This window comes from Anomaloglossus baeobatrachus, chromosome 10 (assembly GCF_048569485.1).
Source record: "Anomaloglossus baeobatrachus isolate aAnoBae1 chromosome 10, aAnoBae1.hap1, whole genome shotgun sequence".
NCBI classification, from domain to species: domain Eukaryota; kingdom Metazoa; phylum Chordata; class Amphibia; order Anura; family Aromobatidae; genus Anomaloglossus; species Anomaloglossus baeobatrachus.
This window is the reverse complement of record NC_134362.1, coordinates 47,529,789-47,552,712: the sequence shown is the minus strand read 5'-3', so window position 1 is coordinate 47,552,712 and position 22,924 is coordinate 47,529,789. Positions and strand designations below refer to the sequence as shown.

Here is a 22,924-nt window from a genome sequence, read left to right as displayed (position 1 = left end):
AATAAAACATTATTGCAAAAATGCCAGAAAACCTGTCTACACGTTCTACGCCACATATCAAGCGTCTGTCCCAGTGCACAGTCCCTGATCTATGACAGCCATCTGCCCGTTTGCAGCTTATTATTATTATTCAAGTGAAATCAATCCAAGCTGCAATGCCAAAATATCAAGGACAGATGGCAGTAGTGAGTAACGCGATAACCCAATCACCCGCTTTCCGCTGCAGCCAGTTTTCATTTTTTCCTCCTGCCCTTCTTCCTTCTTTTTCTGTTGCCGTAACAAGGCTTATTTTTAGATGAATGAATTGTAGGTCTTAAATGACACCATACATTTAAAAAGTATAATGTACAGAAAAATGAGAAAAAGAAAAAAAATGCACCATCGTTTTTTTCAGTTTCTCCACATCAGTACAATTATAGAGATGCCAAATGTGTACAATTTTTATCTCTTAAGCCCGCTTTACACGCTACAATATACCTTACAATGTGTCGGCGGGGTCACGTCGTAAGTGACGCACATCCGGCATTGTAAGTACATCGTAGTGTGTGACAGATACGTGCGATTGAACGGTAAAACGTTCATCGCATACACGTCGTTCATTTCCTAAAAATTGTACGTCAGGTTGTTCATCGTACCCGAGGCAGCACACATCGCAGTATGTGACACCCCGGGAATGATGAACAGATCTTACCTGCGTCCTGCGGCTCCCGCCAGCAATGCGGAAGGAGGTGGGCGGGATGTTTACGTCCCGCTCAGCTCCGCCCCTCCGCTTCTATTGGCCGGCTGCCGCGTGACGTCGATGTGACGCCAAACGTCCCTCCCACTGCAAGAAGTGGACGTTCACCGCCCACATCGAGGTCGTATGGACGGGTAAGTACGTGTGACGGGGGGTTATTAGTTTGTGCGACACATTCAACAAATTGATCATGTCGCACATACGATGGGGTCGTTGCAAATCGCATACGAAATCGTATGCTGGATCGTAAGGTGTAAAGCAGGCTTTAGGGATTAAAAGAAGGGAATTTTGTTTACTTACCGTAAATTCCTTTTCTTCTAGCTCCAATTGGGAGACCCAGACAATTGGGGTGTATAGCTTCTGCCTCCGGAGGCCACACAAAGTATTACACTTAAAAGTGTAAAGCCCCTCCCCTTCTGCCTATACACCCCCCCGTGCATCACGGGCTCCTCAGTTTTGGTGCAAAAGCAAGAAGGAGTAAAAGTTATAAATTGGTTTAAAGTAAATTCAATCCGAAGGAATTTCGGAGAACTGAAACCATTCAACATGAACAACATGTGTACACAAAAAACAACAGCCCGAAGGGAACAGGGCGGGTGCTGGGTCTCCCAATTGGAGCTAGAAGAAAAGGAATTTACGGTAAGTAAACAAAATTCCCTTCTTTTTCGCTCCATTGGGAGACCCAGACAATTGGGACGTCCAAAAGCAGTCCCTGGGTGGGTAAAATAATACCTCGTAATAGTACCACGGCCCTTTCCTACAGGTGGGCAACCGCCGCCTGAAGGACTTGCCTACCTAGGCTGGCATCCGCCGAAGCATAGGTATGCACCTGATAGTGTTTCGTGAAAGTGTGCAGACTCGACCAGGTAGCCGCCTGACACACCTGCTGAGCCGTAGCCTGGTGCCGCAAAGCCCAGGACGCACCCACGGCTCTGGTAGAATGGGCTTTCAGCCCAGAGGGAACCGGAAGCCCAGAAGATCGATAAGCTTCGAGAATTGGTTTCTTGATCCACCGAGCCAGGGTTGATTTCGAAGCCTGTGACCCTTTACGCTGGCCAGCGACAAGGACAAAGAGTGCATCCGAACGGCGCAGGGGCGCCGTACGAGAAATGTAGAGTCTGAGTGCTCTCACCAGATCTAACAAGTGCAGATCTTTTTCACACTGGTGAACTGGATGAGGACAAAAAGAGGGTAAGGAGATATCCTGATTGAGATGAAAGGGGGATACCACCTTAGGTAGAAATTCCGGAACCGGACGCAGAACCACCTTGTCCTGGTGAAACACCAGGAAAGGAGCTTTGCATGACAGCGCTGCTAGCTCAGACACTCTCCGAAGTGAAGTGACTGCTACTAGAAAAACCACTTTCTGTGAAAGGCGTGAAAGAGAAATATCCTTCATTGGCTCGAAAGGTGGTTTCTGAAGAGCCATCAGTACCCTGTTCAGATCCCAGGGTTCTAACGGCCGCTTGTAAGGAGGGACTATGTGACAAACCCCCTGCAGGAACGTGCGTACCTGTGGAAGTCTGGCCAGGCGCTTCTGAAAAAACACAGAGAGCGCTGACACTTGTCCCTTAAGAGAGCCGAGCGACAACCCTTTTTCCAATCCTGATTGAAGGAAGAAAAGAAAAATGGGCAAGGCAAATGGCCAGGGAGAAAAACCCTGATCAGAGCACCAAGATAGAAATATCCTCCACGTCCTGTGGTAGATCTTGGCGGACGTTGGTTTCCTAGCCTGTCTCATAGTGGCAATGACCTCTTGAGGTAACCCTGAAGACGCTAGGATCCAGGACTCAATGGCCACACAGTCAGGTTGAGGGCCGCAGAATTCAGATGGAAAAACGGCCCTTGAGACAGCAAGTCTGGTCGGTCTGGTAGTGGCCACGGTTGACCCACCGTGAGATGCCACAGATCTGGGTACCACGACCTCCTTGGCCAGTCTGGAGCGACGAGGATGGCGCGGCGACAGTCGGACCTGATCTTGCGTAACACTCTGGGCAACAGTGCCAGAGGAGGAAACACATAAGGGAGCTGAAACTGCGACCAATCCTGAACTAAGGCGTCTGCCGCCAGAGCTCTGTGATCTTGAGACCGTGCCATGAATGTTGGGACCTTGTTGTTGTGCCGTGACGCCATTAGGTCGACGTCCGGCATCCCCCAGCGGCAACAGATCTCCTGAAACACGTCCGGGTGAAGGGACCATTCCCCTGCGTCCATGCCCTGGCGACTGAGAAAGTCTGCTTCCCAGTTTTCTACGCCCGGGATGTGAACTGCGGATATGGTGGAGGCCGTGGCTTCCACCCACATAAGAATCCGCCGGACTTCCTGGAAGGCTTGCCGACTGCGTGTTCCCCCTTGGTGGTTGATGTATGCCACCGCTGTGGAGTTGTCCGACTGAATTCGGATCTGCTGGCCTTCCAGCCACGGCTGGAACGCCTTTAGGGCAAGATACACTGCCCTTATCTCCAGAACATTGATCTGAAGGGAGGACTCTGTCGGAGTCCAGGTTCCCTGAGCCCTGTGGTGGAGAAAAACTGTTCCCCACCCTGACAGGCTCGCGTCCGTCGTGACCACAGCCCATGATGGGGGAAGGAAGGATTTCCCCCCCGACAGAGAAGTGGGGAGAAGCCACCACTGAAGGGAAGCCTTGGCTGCCCGTGAAAGGGAGACGTTCCTGTCGAGGGACGTCGACTTCCTGTCCCATTTTCGGAGAATGTCCCATTGAAGAGGACGCAGATGAAACTGCGCAAAAGGAACTGCCTCCATTGCTGCTACCATCTTCCCTAGGAAGTGCATGAGGCGCCTCAGGGGATGTGACTGGCCTTGAAGGAGAGATCGCACCCCTGTCTGTAGTGAACGCTGTTTGTCCAGCGGAAGCTTCACTATCGCTGGAAGAGTATGAAACTCCATGCCAAGATATGTCAGAGATTGGGCCGGTGTCAGATTTGACTTTGGAAAATTGATGATCCACCCGAAACTCTGGAGAGTCTCCAGAGCAATGTTCAGGCTGTGTTGGCATGCCACTTGAGTGGGTGCCTTGACAAGCAGATCGTCTAAGTAAGGGATCACCGAGTGTCCCTGAGAGTGTAGGACTGCTACCACTGCTGCCATGACCTTGGTGAAGACCCGTGGGGCTGTCGCCAGGCCGAAAGGTAGTGCCACGAACTGAAGGTGTTCGTCTCCTATGGCGAAACGCAGGAAGCGCTGATGCTCTGGTGCAATTGGTACGTGGAGATAAGCATCTTTGATGTCGATTGATGCTAGGAAATCTCCTTGGGACATTGAGGCGATGACGGAGCGGAGCGATTCCATCCGGAACCGCCTGGTTTTTACGTGTTTGTTGAGCAGTTTTAGGTCCAGAACAGGACGGAAGGATCCGTCCTTTTTCGGTACCACAAACAAGTTGGAGTAAAAACCGTGACCCTGTTGCTGAAGAGGCACAGGGATCACCACCCCTTCCGCCTTCAGAGTGCACACCGCCTGAAGAAGAGCATCGGCTCTCTCGGGGGGCGGAGATGTTCTGAAAAAACGAGTCGGAGGACGAGAGCTGAGCTCTATCCTGTAACCGTGGGATAGAATGTCTCTCACCCATCGGTCTTTTACCTTTGGCAGCTAGGCGTCGCAAAAGCGGGAAAGCCTGCCACCGACCGAGGATGCGGAGTGAGGAGGCCGAAAGTCATGAGGAAGCCGCCTTGGGAGCGGTTCCTCCGGCGGTCTTTTTAGGACGTGACTTGGACCGCCATGAATCGGAGTTCCTCTGATCCTTTTGAGGCCTTTTGGACGAGGCGAACTGAGACCTGCCCGCGGGCCGAAAGGACCGAAACCTGGATTGTACCTTCCGTGGTTGAGGTCTGTTTGGTTTGGACTGGGGTAAGGATGAATCCTTTCCCTTGGATTGTTTAATGATTTCATCCAATCTCTCACCAAACAGGCGGTCGCCAGAAAATGGCAACCCGGTCAGGAACTTTTTGGAAGCAGAGTCTGCCTTCCATTCACGTAGCCACATGGCCCTGCGGACTGCCACCGAATTGGCGGATGCTACCGCCGTACGGCTCGTAGAGTCCAGGACAGCGATAATGGCGTAGGACGCAAACGCCGACGCCTGAGAGGTTAAGGACACCACTTGCGGGGCAGATGAATGTGTGACTGCATTAATCTGCGCATGACAAGCTGAGATAGCTTGGAGTGCCCATACGGCTGCGAATGCTGGAGCAAAAGACGCGCCGATAGCTTCATAGATGGATTTCAACCAGAGCTCCATCTGTCTGTCAGTGGCATCTTTGAGTGAAGCCCCATCTTCCACTGCAACTATGGATCTAGCCGCCAGTCTGGAGACAGGAGGATCCACCTTAGGACACTGAGCCCAGCCCTTGACAACGTCAGGGGGGGAAGGGATAACGTGTATCCTTAAGGCGCTTGGAAAAACGCTTATCTGGACAAGCTCGGTGTTTCTGGACTGCCTCTCTGAAGTCAGAGTGATCCAGAAACATACTCCATGGACGCTTGGGAGACCTGAAACGGAATTTCTCCTGCTGAGAAGCTGACTCCTCAATTGTAGGAGCTGGTGGAGAAATATCCAACACCTGATTGATGGTTGCTATAAGGTCATTCACTATGGCGTCACCTTCAGGTGTATCTAGGTTGAGCGCGGTCTCAGGATCAGAATCCTGATCTGCTACCTCCGCTTCATCATCCGGAGAGTCCTCCTGCTGAGACCCTGAGCAGTGTGATGAAGTCGAGGGAATTTCCCAGCGAGACCGCTTAGGCGGCCTGGGACTGCGGTCCATGTCAGAGACCTCACCCTGGGACCCATGGGTCACCCCAGGAGCACTTTGCAGCTCCAATTGAGGGAGGCCTGGGGTCAATGATTGAACAGTGCCCGGGACCTGAGTCACCGGTCTGGACTGTAAGGCTTCTAGTATCCTAGCAGACCATTTATCCATACTCTCAGACAGTTTGTCAGCAAATACTGCAAACTCCGTCCCTGTCACCTGGACAGTGGTAGCAGGTGGATTCACCTGGGCCACCAGTGGCAGAGGCTCCGGCTGAGTAAGTGCCACAGGGGCCGAGCATTGCACACAATGAGGGTCCGTGGAACCTGCCGGTAGTATAGCCGCACATGAGGTACAGGTTGCAAAGTAAGCCTGTGCTTTGGCACCCTTGCTATTTGCAGACGACATGCTGTTGTCTCCTCTGAGTACAATCCAGGAGGGTATATAGCCAAAAATCAACAGTGCGACAGTACAGTGTAAATGTATAGCATATAAGCATATATATATATATATGTATGTACACTTCTGCACTCAGTGGGGCCAGCACCTCAGGTGCTGCTTACCGACCGCTCAAAGCGGTTGTGTGATCACCAGAATCCCTGCATGGGCCTCCCAGAGCCTGTTGTCTCTCCTCTCCAGCGTTAGAAGTGCTGACAGGAATGGCTGCCGGCGTTCTGTGGAGAGGAGGGGGCCGTGGGCGTGCCCTAGAAAGTGCGGGAATCTGGAGCCCCAGTGTGCTGTATGAGGGGGGAGGAGGATACAAAGTATGCTCCAGCCCTCAGCACTAACGTCCTGTGCAGCGTCCCGCCCTTCCCCTGACTGGCAGGCCTGGGGGCGGGAATATGCGATACTAGGCCGCAAAAGCCGGGGACTAAAGTAATAAGCGCGGCCGTCATATAAGCGCGGTCGGCGCGGTAGTCCCCGGCGCACAAACACACCCAGCAGTGCTGAAGTGTATACGGCCACCAGCGCTCCATGCGCGGTTCCCACGGGGACACAGGGTACCTCACAGCGCGGCCGGCGCGGTAGTCCCCGGTGCACTAACACACAGCAGTGCTGCAGTGTGTGTGGCATCAGCGCTCTATGTGCGGTCCCCACGGGGACACAGAGTACCTCACAGTAGCAGGGCCTTGTCCCTGTCGATACTCGGCTCCTGTCAGCAGATTCCCCAGGGGCTGCGGAGGGAGCACGGTCTCATGTGCCTGGAGACCGATTAGGATCCCACTTCACCCAGAGCCCATTAAGGGATGGGGAAGGAAAACAGCATGTGGCTCCTGCCTCTGTACCCGCAATGTGTACCTCAACCTTAACACCGCCGACAAAGAGTGGGGTGAGAAGGGAGCATGCTGGGGGCCCTGTTATGGGCCCTCTTTTCTTCCATCCGACAGTCAGCAGCTGCTGCTGACTAAGATGTGGAGCTATGCGTGGATGTCTGACCTCCTTCGCACAAAGCATAAAAACTGAGGAGCCCGTGATGCACGGGGGGTGTATAGGCAGAAGGGGAGGGGCTTTGCACTTTTAAGTGTAATACTTTGTGTGGCCTCCGGAGGCAGAAGCTATACACCCCAATTGTCTGGGTCTCCCAATGGAGCGAAAAAGAAAACACAGATTCAGGAATTGTAAGAGTTAAATTTGTGTCGCCATTTGGAGAGGAGAATAACTGGGTCGAAAAAGCTATTTTTTACACACACACACGATGGAGGTGGAGGAGTTCAGTGACCACGCTCCAGTTTACGCTTTTTTTTTTTTTTTTTTTTTAAGGGAACCCGTCAGGTCCAATATGCACCCAGAACCACGAGCAGTTCTGGGCGTATATTGCTAACCCCTGCTTCTCCCTGTATACACTAGCATAGATAAAGGGATCTATAGAAAAAGTATTTCACGGATCCTTCATTATATACTAATGGGGCCAGGGACTAGTCGCAAGAGAGTGTTATTTCCCTTGGCTAGTCGGCCCCCTTAGCATGCCGCTGTGTGCGTGCTAACATGCTAATGAATGCGCAGCATCAGAGACATGGTTGCTCTCCCCTCTGCTGCCACCGCTGGTTTTCAGTGCGCACAATCAGAACGTCCCCAGACTTCCAGTCATGCACACTACACCGGTTTGAAGCAGAGACAAGTACACCCGGCTTCATAGTGCGCATGACTGGAAGTCTGGGACTTCTGGTTTTTGGCTCAGTGCACCTGATCAGCGTCGAAGGCGATGGCAGCAGAGATTGACCATACCTCTGATGCTGCACATTCATTAACAGGTTAGTACGCCAACAGGGGCATGCTTACATTCTAAGGGGGCCGACTAGCCAAGGGGAGTAACGCCCTTGCGACTAGTCCCTGCACTCATTAGCATATCAAAGGATCTTTAGGGATTAGCAATATGTACCCAGAACTGCTGGTGGTCCTGGGTGTATATTGCTCCTCTTTAAGCTTCTCTTGAGTTTATAATATGAATGTTAATAAAATATATACTTATTAAGACAAGTCCACTCAAAACTTTTCAATGAAATCCACTTGGAAAAAAAGTTCTTAAAAATATAAACTTTTGTCTTGCGCCATATTTTCTCAAAAAAAAAAAAAAAAACACATGACATATGATGCGCCAGTATGTCCCATTTTAGGAAAGGGTTAAAATTCACCCAACATCTGAATTTGCAACACAAGCTCTTCGCATCGTCAGCAAACTAAGCGAATCCACAATGACATTGTCTGAGTGAACATTGCGCCACGTTCTTATATTTGTGAAAATGAACGCTCACCATCAAACTGCGCCATCTTGTCACACAGCTTCACTTCTCCCAACACTGCGTGGAACTGGGGCTGGTTCACGCAGGTTATAAACCATCTTGTGACATTGCCAAAAGGCTGGCGGAAGGAAGGATCCAAGACCTTTTGGGAAGCAATGGTGGGTATCAGCACAGATTCTGGAAAACCAAATCACGCAGGTATCCGGACATCGCAGATGTTCAGGGTCCAGAAAAAGAGATCTGTGATCGAAGGATTGAGAACGTACCTGCTTGTAAAGCCACAGGAGGGAGCAGGTGACGGCCACATCAGCCAGCGTGACCCTCTCACCCACCAAGAAAGTCCTAGTGCGAAGATGAGCATCTAAGGTGGCCAGGATGAGCTTCACCTCCTCCTTGGCTTGTTCTGTAGCCTAATAAGGAACAACAACACCAATTATGAGCTTACAAGGAGCCGCAGATATTCAGGTAAAAGGCTTCAAAGTAACTTTTTCTGCCACTAAACAAATAGGAAAGGAACATAATCCTAGAGCCCCGACCTGAACAGATTAATTGTAATTTCTAGAAAACTGATCAATGAAAGCTGTGCGTTTCCAATGTGCCCGCCGCTGGTCTACTGCGCCCCTTTCCAACTGTGCACTGCGTGGCACATACTGCTGAGCTCACCCATCACCTTCAGGCCCCTTAAGTGGAATATTCCATGCCCACTGCTGCCATAAAGGTTTGAGGAGAGATAAAACTCAACTAACAAGACCTATACAGAGAGTAGAAGTCCTGGAGGGAGGAGGTCCACACTTTCCCCCCCTAGGCACCATATTCACCTTTGTCATACAAATGAAATTCTCAGACAAGATGTCTGTGCAAAAAAAAAAAAGTCTGCGCAACTTAAAGGTAATCTGTCATCAGACTTTGTGACTATAAGCTGCGGCCACCACCAGTGATTCTAGCATTATACATGATACAAGCTGTTATAAGAGCCCAGGCTGCTGTGTAGAACGTCTTACACACACACCAGCATTGAGGTCCTGAGCAGGGCAGATCAAAAGTATTGTAGTGCGCCTGCGCAGAACCTCAATGCTGGCGCGTGTGGATGACGTAGGACACGTCATGCACCCAGGCTTCAGAAGGAGGAGGACAAAGATGGCCGAAAGAGGAGGTGCCTCACCCAGAGAACGGAGACACCCAGCCGACCAGTCTGCACCGCACCGACCCTTAGGTGAGTATTAAAAAGTGTTTTTTACATTATACACAGTGGCCTGGGCTCTTATATACAGCATGTTAGAATACTGTATATAAGAGCCCAGTGGTGGTGGCCACAGCTTATAGTCACCAAATCTGGTGACAGTTTCCCTTTAATGTCGTGCAACTATTTAAAGGGAACCAGTCACTAGGTTTTTCCATTATGAGCTGCGGCCACCACTTATACACAGTTGTCTAGAATACTGTATATTGTGTAGAATGTAAAAGAAGGGAATTTTGTTTACTTACCGTAAATTCCTTTTCTTCTAGCTCTAATTGGGAGACCCAGACAATTGGGTGTATAGCTACTGCCTCCGGAGGCCACACAAAGTATTACACTTAAAAGTGTAAGGCCCCTCCCCTTCTGCCTATACACCCCCCGTGGGATCACTGGCTCCTCAGTTTTAGTGCAAAAGCAAGAAGGAGGAAAGCCAATAAACTGGTTTAAAGCAAATTCAATCCGAAGGAATATCGGAGAACTGAAACCATTCAACATGAACAACATGTATATACAAAAAAACAGGGGCGGGTGCTGGGTCTCCCAATTAGAGCTAGAAGAAAAGGAATTTACGGTAAGTAAACAAAATTCCCTTCTTCTTTGTCGCTCTATTGGGAGACCCAGACAATTGGGATGTCCAAAAGCAATCCCTGGGTGGGTAAATAATACCTCGTAGTAGAGCCGTAAAACGGCCCCTTCCTACAAGTGGGCAACTGCCGCCTGAAGGACTCGTCTGCCTATGCTGGCATCCGCCGAAGCATAGGCATGCACCTGATAGTGTTTCGTAAAAGTGTGGAGGCTGGACCAGGTAGCCGCCTGACACACCTGCTGAGCCGTAGCCTGGTGCCTCAAGCCCAGGACGCACCCACAGCTCTGGTAGAATGGACCTTCAGCCCTGAGGGAACCGTAAGCCCCGCAGAACGATAAGCTCGAGAATTGGTTCCTTGATCCACCGAGCCGGGCTTGATTTGGAAGCCTGTGACCCTTTACGCTGGCTAGCGACAAGGACAAGAATGCATCCGAGCGGCGCAAGGGCGCCGTACGATCGATGAAGAGTCTGAGTGCTCTCACCAGATCTAATCAAGTGCAAATCCTTTTCACATTGGTGAACTGGATGAGGACAAACAGAGGGTACGGGGATACCCTGATTGAGATGAAAGGGGGGAAACCACCTTAGAGATAAATTCCGGAACCGGACGCAGAACCCCTTGACCTGGTGAGACACCGGGAAGGGGGCCTTGCACGACAATGCTGCCCCGGACAGACACTCTCCGAAGTGAAGTGACTGCCACAAGGAAAACCACTTTCTGCGAAAGGCGTGAGAGGGAAAAAACTCTCATAGGCTCGAATGGTGGTTTCTGAAGAACCATCAGCACTCTGTTCAAATCACAGGGTTCTAACAGTCGTTTGTAAGGAGGGACTAATCGGCAAACCCCCTGCAGGAACGTGCGTACCTGAGGAAGTGTTGCTAGGCGCTTCTGAAAAAATACAGAGAGCGCTGAGATTTGTCCCTTAAGGGAGCCGAGCGACAAACCTTTTTCCAAACCGGATTGCAGGAAGGAAAGAAAGTAGGCAAGGCAAATGGCCAGGGAGAAACTCCCTGAGCAGAGCACCAAGATAAGAATATCTTCCACGTTCTGTGGTAGATCTTGGCGGACGTTGGCTTCCTAGCCTGTCTCATAGTGGTAATGACCTCTTGAGATAACCCTGCATATGCTAGGATCCAGGACTCAATGGCCACACCGTCAGGTTGAGGGCCGCAGAATTCAGATGGAAAAACGGCCCTTGAGACAGCAAGTCTGGTCGGTCTGGTAGAGCCCACGGTTGGCCTACCGCGAGATGCCACAGATCCGGGTACCACGACCTCGTTGGCCCGTCTGGAGCGACGAGGATGGCGCGGCGGCAGTCGGACCTGATCTTGCGTAACACTCTGGGCAACAGTGCCAGAGGAGGAAACACATAAGGGAGTTGAAACTGCGACCAATCCTGAACTAAGGCGTCTGCCGCCAGAGCTCTGTGATCTTGAGACCGTGCCATGAATGTTGGAACCTTGTTGTTGTGCCGGGACGCCATTAGGTCGACGTCCGGCATCTCCCAGCGGCAACAGATCTCCTGAAACACGTCCGGGTGAAGAGACCATTCCCCTGCGTCCATGCCCTGGCGACTGAGAAAATCTGCTTCCCAGTTTTCTACGCCCGGGATGTGAACTGCGGATATGGTGGAAATTCGGATCTGCTTGCCTTCCAGCCACTGCTGGAAGGCTTGTAGGGCAAGATACACTGCCCTGATTTCCAGAACATTGATCTGAAGGGTGGACTCCTGCTGAGTCCACGTACCTTGAGCCCTGTGGTGGAGAAAAACTGCTCCCCACCCTGACAGACTCGCGTCCGTTGTGACCACCGCCCAGGATGGGGGTAGGAAAGACTTTCCTTTTGACAATGAGGTGGGACGAAGCCACTACTGAAGAGAATCCTTGGCCGCCTGAGAAAGGGAGACGTTCCTGTGTAGGGACGTCGACTTCCCGTCCCATTGGCGGAGAATGTCCCATTGTAGTGGACGCAGATGAAACTGCGCGAAAGGGACTGCCTCCATTGCTGCTACCATCTTCCCTAGGAAGTGCATGCGGCGTCTCAAGGGGTGCGACTGGCCCTGAAGGAGAGATTGCACCCCTGTCTGTAGTGAACGCTGTTTGTTCAGCGGAAGCATCACTATCGCTGAGAGAGTATGAAACTCCATGCCAAGATATGTTAGCAATTGGGTCGGGGTCAGATTTGACTTTGAAAAGTTGATGATCCACCCGAAACTCTGGAGAGTCTCCAGCGCAACGTTCAGGCTGTGTTGGCATGCCTCTTGAGAGGGTGCCTTGACAAGTAGATCGTCCAAGTAAGGGATCACAGAGTGACCCTGAGAGTGCAGGACTGCTACTACTGCTGCCATGACCTTGGTGAAGACCCGTGGGGCTGTCGCCAGACCGAAAGGCAGGGCTACGAACTGAAGGTGTTCGTCTCCTATAACGAAGCGTAGAAAAACGCTGGTGCTCTGGAGCAATCGGCACGTGGAGATAAGCATCCATGATGTCTATTGATGCTAGGAAATCTCCTTGAGACATTGAGGCGATGACGGAGCGGAGGGATTCCATCCGGAACCGCCTGGTTTTCACATGCTTGTTGAGCAGTTTTAGGTCCAGAACAGGACGGAAAGACCCGTCCTTTTTTGGCACCACAACAAATTGGAGTAAAAACCGTGACCTTGCTCCTGAAGAGGAACAGGGATCACCACTCCTTCTGCCTTTAGAGAGCACCCGCCTGCAGAAGGGCACCGGCTCGGTCGGGAGGTGGAGAAGTTCTGAAGAATCGAGTCGGAGGACGAGAACTGAACTCTATCCTGTACCCGTGAGACAGAATGTCTCTCACCCAACGGTCTTTGACCTGTGGCAGCCAAATGTCGCCAAAGCGGGAGAGCCTGCCACCGACCGAGGACGCGGAGAGAGGGGGCCGAAAGTCATGAGGAAGCCGCCTTGGTAGCGGTTCCTCCGGCTGCCTTCTTTGGGCGTGACTGAGCCCGCCAAGAATCTGAGCTCCTCCGATCCTTTTGGACGAGGAGAATTGGGACCTGCCCGAGCCTCGAAAGGACCGAAACCTCGACTGTCCCCTCCTCTGTTGGGGTTTGTTAGGTTTGGGCTGGGGTAAGGAAGAATCCTTACCCTTGGACTGTTTAATGATTTCATCCAATCTCTCACCAAACAGTCTGTCATCAGAAAATGGCAAACTGGTTAAGCACTTATTTGGAAGCAGAATCTGCCTTCCATTCCCTTAACCACAAGGCTCTGCGTAAAACCACGGAGTTGGCGGACGCCACTGCCGTACGGCTCGTAGAGTCCAGGACAGCATTAATAGCGTAAGACGCAAATGCAGACATTTGAGAGGTTAAGGACGCTACTTGCGGAACAGATGTACGTGTGACAGTGTCAATCTGCGCAAGACCAGCTGAAATAGCTTGGAGTGCCCATACAGCTGCGAATGCTGGAGCAAACGACGCGCCGATAGCTTCATAGATGGATTTCAACCAGAGCGCCATCTGTCTGTCAGTGGCATCTTTAAGTGAAGCCCCATCGTCCACTGCAACTATGGATCTAGTCGCAAGCCTGGAGATTGGAGGATCCACCTTTGGACACTGGGTCCAGCACTTGACCACGTCAGGGGGAAAGGGATAACGTGTATCCTTAAGACGTTTGGAGAAACGCTTATCTGGATAAGCGTGGTGTTTGTGAACTGCTTCTCTGAAGTCAGAGTGGTCCAGAAAAGTACTCAATTTACGCTTAGGATACCTGAAATGGAATTTCTCCTGCTGTGAAGCTGACTCCTCCACTGGAGGAGCTGAGGGAGAAATATCCAACATTCCATTGATGGACGCTATAAGATCATTCACTATGGCGTCACCATCAGGGGTATCCAGATTGAGAGCGGTCTCAGGATCAGAATCCTGATCAGCTACCTCTGCCTCATCATACAGAGAGTCCTCCTGCTGGGACCCTGACCAGTGTGATGAAGTCGAGGGCCGCTCCCAGCGAGCTCGCTTAGGCTGTCTGGGACTGTCGTCCGTGTCAGAGCCTTCACCCTGGGATGCATGGGACCCCCCCGGAGCACGGATTTGTTCCAAATGAGGGGGGCCAGGGAGCATTGAATCAACAGTGCCCATGGTCTGAGTTACCGGTCTGGACTGCAAAGTCTCTAGGATTTTAGTCATAGTCAGAGACAATCTATCAGCAAAAACTGCAAACTCCGTCCCTGTCACCTGGACAGTGTTCACAGGTGGTTCTCCTTGGGCCACCTCTAGCAGAGACCCCGGCTGAGCAAGTGCTACAGGGGAGCATTGCACCCAATGGGGGTCAGTGGAACCTGCCGGTAGAACAGCCTCACATGCGGTACAAGCAGCATAGAAAGTCTGTGCCTTGGCACCCTTGCTTTTTGCGGACGACATGCTGTTGTCTAGCCATCTAGGAGGGTATATAGCCAAGAATAGCGACCGTACAGTGCAATGTATAACATACAAGCATAAAGTACAAATGAACACTTCGGCACTAGTGGGGTCAGCACCTCAGGTGCTGATTACCGCCCGCTCAAAAGCGGGTGTGTGGTCGCCCGAATCCTGTGTCTGGGTCTCCAAGAGCTTGTCTCCCTTCTCCAGCTCAGACTGCAAACAGGAATGGCTGCCGGCGTCCTGTGGAGAGGGGCGGGCCGTGGGCATGCCCCAGACAAAGTGCGGGAAACTGGCGTCTCACTGTGCCCAGTGAGGGGGCTGGAGTATGCTAAGCAGACTCCAGCCCTCGGCGCTGACGTTCTGAACAGCGTCCCGCCCTTCCCCTGACTGGCAGGCCTGGGGGCGGGAACGAAACGAAACTAGGCCGCAAAAGCCGGGGACTCGATTTATACGCGCGGCCGTCGTATAAGCACGGCCAGCGCGGAAGTCCCCGGCGCACCACAAGTCCCAGCCGCGCCACAGTGTAAAAACAGCCAGCAGCGGCCGGCGCGGCAGTTCCTAATACATAAACTCACTCAGCTAAGCTGCAGTGAGTAATAGCACAAGCGCTCCGCGCTGTTGTCCCCGGCGCACTAACACACCCAGCATGCTGGTGTGTGTGTGCGCGATTTGTACGGGGACACAGAGTACCTTAATGTAGCAGGGCCCTGTCCCTGACGATACTCAGCTCCATATCCAGCAGGTTCTCCGGGTCTGTGGATGGAGCACGGTCTCAGTGCCTGGAGACCGGTAAGATCCCACTTCACCCAGAGCCCTGAGGGGGATGGGGAAGGAAAGCAGCATGTGGGCTCCAGCCTCCGTACCCGCAATGGATACCTCAACCTTAAACACCGCCGACAAGAGTGGGGTGAGAAGGGAGCATGCTGGGGGCCCCATATGGGCCCACTTTTCTTCCATCCGACATAGTCAGCAGCTGCTGCTGACTAAAACAGTGGAGCTATGCGTGGATGTCTGACCTCCTTCGCACAAAGCATGAAAACTGAGGAGCCCGTGATCCCACGGGGGGTGTATAGGCAGAAGGGGAGGGGCCTTACACTTTTAAGTGTAATACTTTGTGTGGCCTCCGGAGGCAGTAGCTATACACCCAATTGTCTGGGTCTCCCAATAGAGCGACAAAGAAAATACCTTTATTATACTCACCTGCAGGGTGGTCCGGTCCAAGGGGGTCCAGCATCTCCACGATACTGTACTGTCGCTGTTCTCCTTCCCAGCTCCATGTGCATGACACGTCCTGCGTCATCCACACAGAGGCTTCCATTGTATTCCTTCTGTAGGCCGCCGCCCGGCTGAGGGCAGAGCAAAGTACTGTAATGCGCAGGCGCGAGGAAAGGTCAAAGACCACTCACGCATGCGCACTACAATACTTTGATCTGTCCTCAGCCAAGCAGATCAAAGTGCGCCTGCGCAGGAGCACAATGGAGGCCTATAGACTAAAGCACTCATTTTATGCACATTTTATCACATTTTTCTGGAAGCCAATGACCTACCTGCTTGTTGAACTGCATGATCCCCAGAGTTGGGAAGACCCATGCGCTGGCCGGAGGGACAATGTGGTTGTCTGCGAAACTGACCCATTGGAGAACCTGGGCCTGGTCTAGGCGGGATGCTCCACGGAGGGCATCGTTACCCACTGAGGAAAATGGGAGATATAGGGTTACACGAAGATATACAAGAGATGGCGCCGGTTTAAGCTACAGTGGTCCATCCATCCATCCACACACGTCTTACCATAGTGAGCGATGGCGCTGCTTTCAAACAGACAGAAGCCGTCATTACCCTCAAACGCTGGAACCTAAAGACAGAACATCAGGATGGTCAACGTGATGTACGCGGCTATAATGTGCACTATCCCCTCCATCTGTCCGCTGTACAGTCCGATAGGAGCCCGCAACTCACCTTCCCCAGAGGAAACTTCTTCAGGAATTCAGGCGTTTTGTTGGTGACGCCAAACTGGAATTCTGGGGCAGAGGACGCAACGGTGATGGGAAACCCCGAATACTGAGCAGCGATGAGGGGCTTGTATGCCCTCCAGTTATCAGGGTACGTGTACAGAGTCTGCAGGGGAAAGGAAACCATCATTAGTCACTGGCAGAACACGCGCCCATACACACAATGCAGCCCAAATCTCAGAACCTGAGGCCAAAGTAAGGGGCCTGGAGTCTCCTCACAGGTGACACTTTACCAAAACTATATGTTCATGGCTTCTCTCTACACACAATGACCTCTTATCCGGGATACCATCTTATGGTGCGTTCAGACATGCCACATATCCACCATTAATGAGAGACTATGGTGCAATGGCAGTGCAAGTTATTCTGCTGACAAAGTGGCCGCTGCAGAGAAGAAGCCATTAGACTGCAGGGCCCGGCACAGCGCCCCCCAGCTAGGATGGCACCCCAGAGCTAGGAAGGAGAGCCCCAGCAGCACAGCGCCCCAGCTAGGACGGAGACCCCCCCCAGCACAGCGCCCCAGCTAGGAAGGAGAGCCCCAGATAGGATGGCACCCCCGAGCTAGGACGGAGACCCCCCCAGCACAGCGCCCAAGCTAGGACGGAGACACCCCCCCCCCCAGCACAGCGCCCCAGCAAGGACGGAGACACACCCCCCCCCCCAGCACAGCGCCCCAGCAAGGACGGAGACACCCCCCCCCCCAGCACAGCGCCCCAGCAAGGACGGAGACACCCCCCCCCCCAGCACAGCGCCCCAGCAAGGACGGAGACACCCCCCCCCCCAGCACAGCGCCCCAGCAAGGACGGAGACACCCCCCCCCCCCAGCACAGCGCCCCAGCAAGGACGGAGACACCCCCCCCCCCCCAGCACAGCGCCCCAGCAAGGACGGAGACACCCCCCCCCCAGCACAGCGCCCCAGCAAGGACCGGAGACACCCCCCCCAGCACAGCGCCCCAGCAAGGACGGAGACACCCCCCCCCAGCACAGAGCGCCCCAGCAAGGACGGAGACACCCCCCCAGCACAGCGCCCCAGCAAGGACGGAGACCCCCCCCTGAGCACAGCGCCCCAGCAAGGACGGAGACCCCCCCCTGAGCACAGCGCCCCAGCAAGGACGGAGACCCCCCCCTGAGCACAGCGCCCCAGCAAGGACGGAGACCCCCCCCTGAGCACAGCGCCCCAGCAAGGACGGAGACCCCCCCCTGAGCACAGCGCCCCAGCAAGGACGGAAACTCCCCCCCAGCACAGCGCCCCAGCAAGGACGGAAACCCCCCCTCCCAGCACAGCGCCCCAGCAAGGACGGCGCCTCTGTACACACAGGAACTAGGACAGTAGCCCTATACACGCAGTGATGCAAGGAGACCTGTGCCCAGCTTCATCTGCACCGGATAGTGGCAGGACCCATCGGTAGGATTCATATGGATTATGCATTTTGGGCACATCCTGTGGATATAATGGGCGCTGCCCTATAAAGGGAACCTTCTGCGTTGTACACGTGATGCAAGCTGTGGACAGCACAGTATAGAGGAGGAAAGGCGGAGCACAATGAGATTTGTGTTTGTGGGAAAGTCAGTATAACTTGTATTTCAACTCCCTGGTGTTTGCATGTAGGAGTCCAGTGGGCGGTCCTAGTCAGTGATTGCCAGTTTCCCCATATGACATTGCATGCAAAAATTGTTGTCAATCACTAGTAGGACCGCCCACTGGACTCTGAAATCCCCCGTGTTTCTATGTAGGAGTCCTATTAGGCCTATTAGTGATTGATAGCTAGATCTGCATGCAAAGTCATACAGGGGAAACTGTCAATCACTGAGTAGGACCGCCCACTGGAAAGCAATAAATAAAATACAAGTTAGGGTGCGCTCAAACAAATGTATGACCCTCACAATTATCGGATCGCATCACTCGGCGCGGCCGCACACTTTTCGGGCAGGAGCATGTCAGCTGCATGTATTTCTATGCAGCTGACATGCTCCTGTCTGAAGAGTGTGTGGCCGCGCCGGGTGATGCGTTCCGATAATCATGCGGTCATACACCCATGTGAGCGCACCCTTATACTGAAACTTCACCCATTCATCTCTGCGCCTTCTCCTCCACCAACAGGACAGGTTCTGTTTAATGGAGAGTTTTATGTGACGGCTTCATCCTGAGTCACATGTAAAAGATTAAAGACGGCTCAGGACAAACGGGAAAAGTAATCCCGGACAAGCAGCGTCATCAGACACACCCGGGTAATGGCACCGCGCAGCATCCGGCAGAGATGGGCGGCACAGAACACCGCCATATTGTGCCCCTCCACCAGACAACTAATGAATGGGACACAATCCTCCTCTTCTCCAGCACTGCACACAATGACAGAGCCCCCCCTCCTCCTCTTCTCCAGCACTGCACACAATGACAGAGCCCCCCTCCTCCTCCTCTCCAGCACTGCACACAATGACAGAGCCCCCCTCCTCCTCCTCTCCAGCACTGCACACAATGACAGAGCCCCCCCCTCCTCCTCTTCTCCAGCACTGCACACAATGACAGAGCCCCCCCTCCTCCTCCTCTTCTTCTCCAGCACTGCACACAATGACAGAGCTCCTCTTCTCCAGCACTGCACACAATGACAGAGCCCCCCCTCCTCTTCTCCAGCACTGCACACAATGACAGAGCCCCCCCCCTCCTGCCTGTCCAGCACTGCACACAATGACAGAGCCCCCCCCCCTGCCTGTCCAGCACTGCACACAATGACAGAGCCCCCCCCCCTCCTGTCCAGCACTGCACACAATGACAGAGCCCCCCCCCCTCCTGTCCAGCACTGCACACAATGACAGAGCCCCCCCCCTCCTGTCCAGCACTGCACACAATGACAGAGCCCCCCCCCTCCTGTCCAGCACTGCACACAATGACAGACCCCCCCCCCTCCTGTCCAGCACTGCACACAATGACAGACCCCCCCCTCCTGTCCAGCACTGCACACAATGACAGACCCCCCCCCTCCTGTCCAGCACTGCACACAATGACAGACCCCCCCCTCCTGTCCAGCACTGCACACAATGACAGACCCCCCCCCTCCTGTCCAGCACTGCACACAATGACAGACCCCCCCCTCCTGTCCAGCACTGCACACAATGACAGACCCCCGTCCCCCCCCCCCTCCTGTCCAGCACTGCACACGACAGACCCCCCCCAGCACACATGGTTCTTCCCGCACACAATGACAGACCCCCCCCCCCCCTTCTCCAGCACTGCACACAATGACAGAGACCCTCCCCCAGCACACATGGTTCCTTCCGCACACAATGACAGAGCTCCCCCCCCAGCACTGCACACATGGTTCCTTCCGCACACAATGACAGAGCTCCCCCCAGCACTGCACACATGGTTCCCCCCGCACACATGCATAGCCCCGGTGCACAGTTCCGGGTGTAGCCGGGAGGGGGCTGTCTTCCCCCGGGGACTACAACCCTCAATGAGACAGCGGCGGGGGTAATGGCGACCTCCCAGCACTGCGCCCACCCCGCGCTGTGCAGATGGCCGCCCCCCGCGCCCCGGGATGGCTGCACTGAGCAGATGTGGGCAGATTTCTCCGGACCCTTCCACACTCACCCCACCGGCCATCTTCACTCGAGGAGAAAGGGAGGAGCCGTCCAGCAAACGTGCAACGTCACCAGGCAGCGACCGCAAAGAGAGACGCTCTGCCGGGTGTCGTGATATAGCGCATGGGCTGCGCCGCCTGGTGGCCACACAGGGGAATCGGATAACACAAGCGGGTGATGTGCGGGGACCTCAGCCATTACTAGCAGCCCCCCTGCCTGCCACCATGGTGGAGGGACAGTGGTAAGGAGGGGGTCCTCAGCCCTGCGACTGCGAAGGCTCCTGCCATTCTAGAAATAAAGAGTTACACAATGGCTTCAAATGGAAAAATAATATATCATGGGGGTAACCTGTCTCTGAGGCACGAGGGTCAGTGGGTGCTTGTCCGCTGGCCTGGCTGTCTTCAGAAAGACCGCACGGACCAGGGCTCATGCCAGTGAACACTTAGGGTATGTGCGCACGTTGCTTTTTACCTGCTTTTTTGCTGCTTTTTCTTCTGCGCTGTTTAATGCCAAAATGGATGTGTTCTTCTATTCAAGCAAAGTCTATGGGAATTTGGGTTTCTTGTTCACACTATGTTGTTCAAAATGCTGCCTTTTTGAGGCAGAACTTTGGTCAAAAACTCAGCTTTTCAAAGAAGCAACATGTCAATTGTTTTTGCCATTTGGGTTTTGCACTGCAAAGCTGAGTTTTTGACCAAAGTTCTGCCACAAAAAGGCAGCATTTTGAACAACATAGTGTGAACAAGAAACCCAAATTCCCATAGACTTTGCTTGAATAGAAGAACACATCCATTTCTTTGTCGCTCTATTGGGAGACCCAGACAATAGGGTGTATAGGCTATGCCTCCGGAGGCCGCACAAAGTATTACACTCAAAAGTGTTAAGCCCCTCCCCTTCTGGCTATACACCCCCCGTGCTCCCACGGGCTCCTCAGTTTTTTGCTTTGTGCGAAGGAGGTCAGACACGCACGCACAGCTCCACAGATTGGTCAGCAGCAGCTGCTGACTATGTCGGATGGAAGAAAAGTGGGCCCATATAGGGCCCCCAGCATGCTCCCTTCTCACCCCACTCTTGTCGGCGGTGTTGTTAAGGTTGAGGTATCCATTGCGGGTACGGAGGCTGGAGCCCACATGCTGTTTTCCTTCCCCATCCCCCCTCAGGGCTCTGGGTGAAGTGGGATCTTACCGGTCTCCAGGCACTGAGACCGTGCTCCATCCACAGCTCCTAAGACTCTGCTGGATAGGAGCCGAGTATCGTTCAGGGACATGGCCCTGCTACTTGAAGGTACTCTGTGTCCCTGTGGGGACCGCGCACAGCAACACTCCAGCATTGCTGGGTGTGCTAGTGCACCGGGGACCGCGGCGCTGACCGGGTTAATGTGCCATTACACACTCAGCGTCGCTGAGTGTGTTTATGTAGGGGGACTACCGTACTACCGCCGCCGCCATGTTTTTAACACTGAGGCGCGGCTGGGACTTGTAGTGCGCCGGGGACTTCCGCGCGGCCGCGCTTTTATGGCAGCCGCGCTTATTACTTGAGTCCCCGGCTTGTACGGCCTAGTGTTTCCTCCTCCCGCCCACAGCCCTGACAGGCAGGGGAAGGGCGGGACGCTTTACAGACGAGCTGCAGTGAGGGCTGGAGCATGCTTTGCATACTCCACTCCCCTCACTGCACTGTGAGGCACCAGTTCCCGCACTTTCTAAGGGTCACGCCCACGGCTTCCTCCTCTCTCAGGACGCCGGCAGCCGTGCCATTACACACTCAGCATCGCTGAGTGTGTTTATGTAGGGAGACTACCGCGCTGACCGCCGCCGCCATGTTTTGACACTGAGGCGCGGCTGGGACTTGTGCGCCGGGGACTTCTGCGCGGCCGCGCTTTTACGGCGGCCGCGTTTATTACTCGAGTCCCCGGCTTTTGCGGCCTAGTCTTTCTTCCTCCCGCCCACAGCCCTGACAAGCAGGGGAAGGGCGGGACGCTGCACAGGATGAGCAGCACTGAGGGCTGGAGCATGCTTTGCATACTCCACCCCCCTCACTGTCCTCTCCTCAGAAGCCGGCAGCCATTCCTGTCAGCTCCTTGAATGCTGCAGAGGGGGACAAATTCTGACAGACCCAGGCAGGGACCCTGGTGGCCTCACAACCGCTTTATGCGGGGGGTATGCAGCATCTGTGGTGCTAGCCACATTTGTGCAGGAGTGTAATTTTAAATCATATGTTTATAAGATATGCTTTACACTGTATGGTGCACAGTTGATTCTGTATATATATTGTGTTGCTCAGGGAAGTCAACAGCATGGCGCCCATAAAAGGCAGGAGCGCCAAACCACAGGCTTACTATGCTGCCTGCGCCGCATGTACGACCCCTCTGCCGGCAGGATCCACTGAGCAATCCAGACCGGTATCTCAGCACAGGGGCACTGTTGAATCATTGCTCCCTGGCCCACCTCAGTTGGACCAAAGGTCTCCCCGGGGTGTCTCATAGATCCCAGAGTGAGGTCTCTGATACAGACCCCAGCCCCTGACCGTCTAAGCGAGCTCGCTGGGAAATTCCCTCGACATCTTCATATTGGTCAGGGTCTCAGCGGGGGGAATCCCTGGATGATGAAGCGGAGACAGCTGATCAGGATTCTGATCCTGAGGCCGCTCTCAATCTTGATACGCCTGACGGGGACGCCATAGTGAACGATCTTATAGCGTCTATCAATCAAAGATGCCACTCACAGGCAGATGGAGCTCTGGTTGAAATCCATCTATGAAGCTATCAGCGCTTCTTTTGCACCAGCATTTGCAGCCGTATGGGTGCTACAAGCTATCTCAGCAGGTCAAGCGCAAATTGACGCAGCCACACAGACGTCGGCATTTGCGTCTTACGCTAT

At 53.6% G+C, this 22,924-nt stretch overlaps 1 protein-coding gene across 1 annotated transcript in view; it reads right to left on the bottom strand.

Annotated features, from left to right (window-relative positions):
* Positions 1-20,160, bottom strand: part of EEF1G (eukaryotic translation elongation factor 1 gamma) — a 38,895-nt gene extending 18,735 nt beyond the window's left edge. Inside the window, exons 1-6 of the mRNA XM_075326559.1 lie at positions 20,059-20,160; positions 16,417-16,575; positions 16,249-16,312; positions 16,008-16,150; positions 8,513-8,656; positions 8,259-8,388 (exon numbers count right to left, since the gene is read on the bottom strand). Of these exons, the coding sequence (XP_075182674.1) occupies positions 8,259-8,388; positions 8,513-8,656; positions 16,008-16,150; positions 16,249-16,312; positions 16,417-16,575; positions 20,059-20,070 (652 nt within the window). The 5' untranslated portion in view covers positions 20,071-20,160. The remainder of the gene's footprint in view (positions 1-8,258; positions 8,389-8,512; positions 8,657-16,007; positions 16,151-16,248; positions 16,313-16,416; positions 16,576-20,058) is intronic.
* Positions 20,161-22,924: the final 2,764 nt, after the last annotated feature.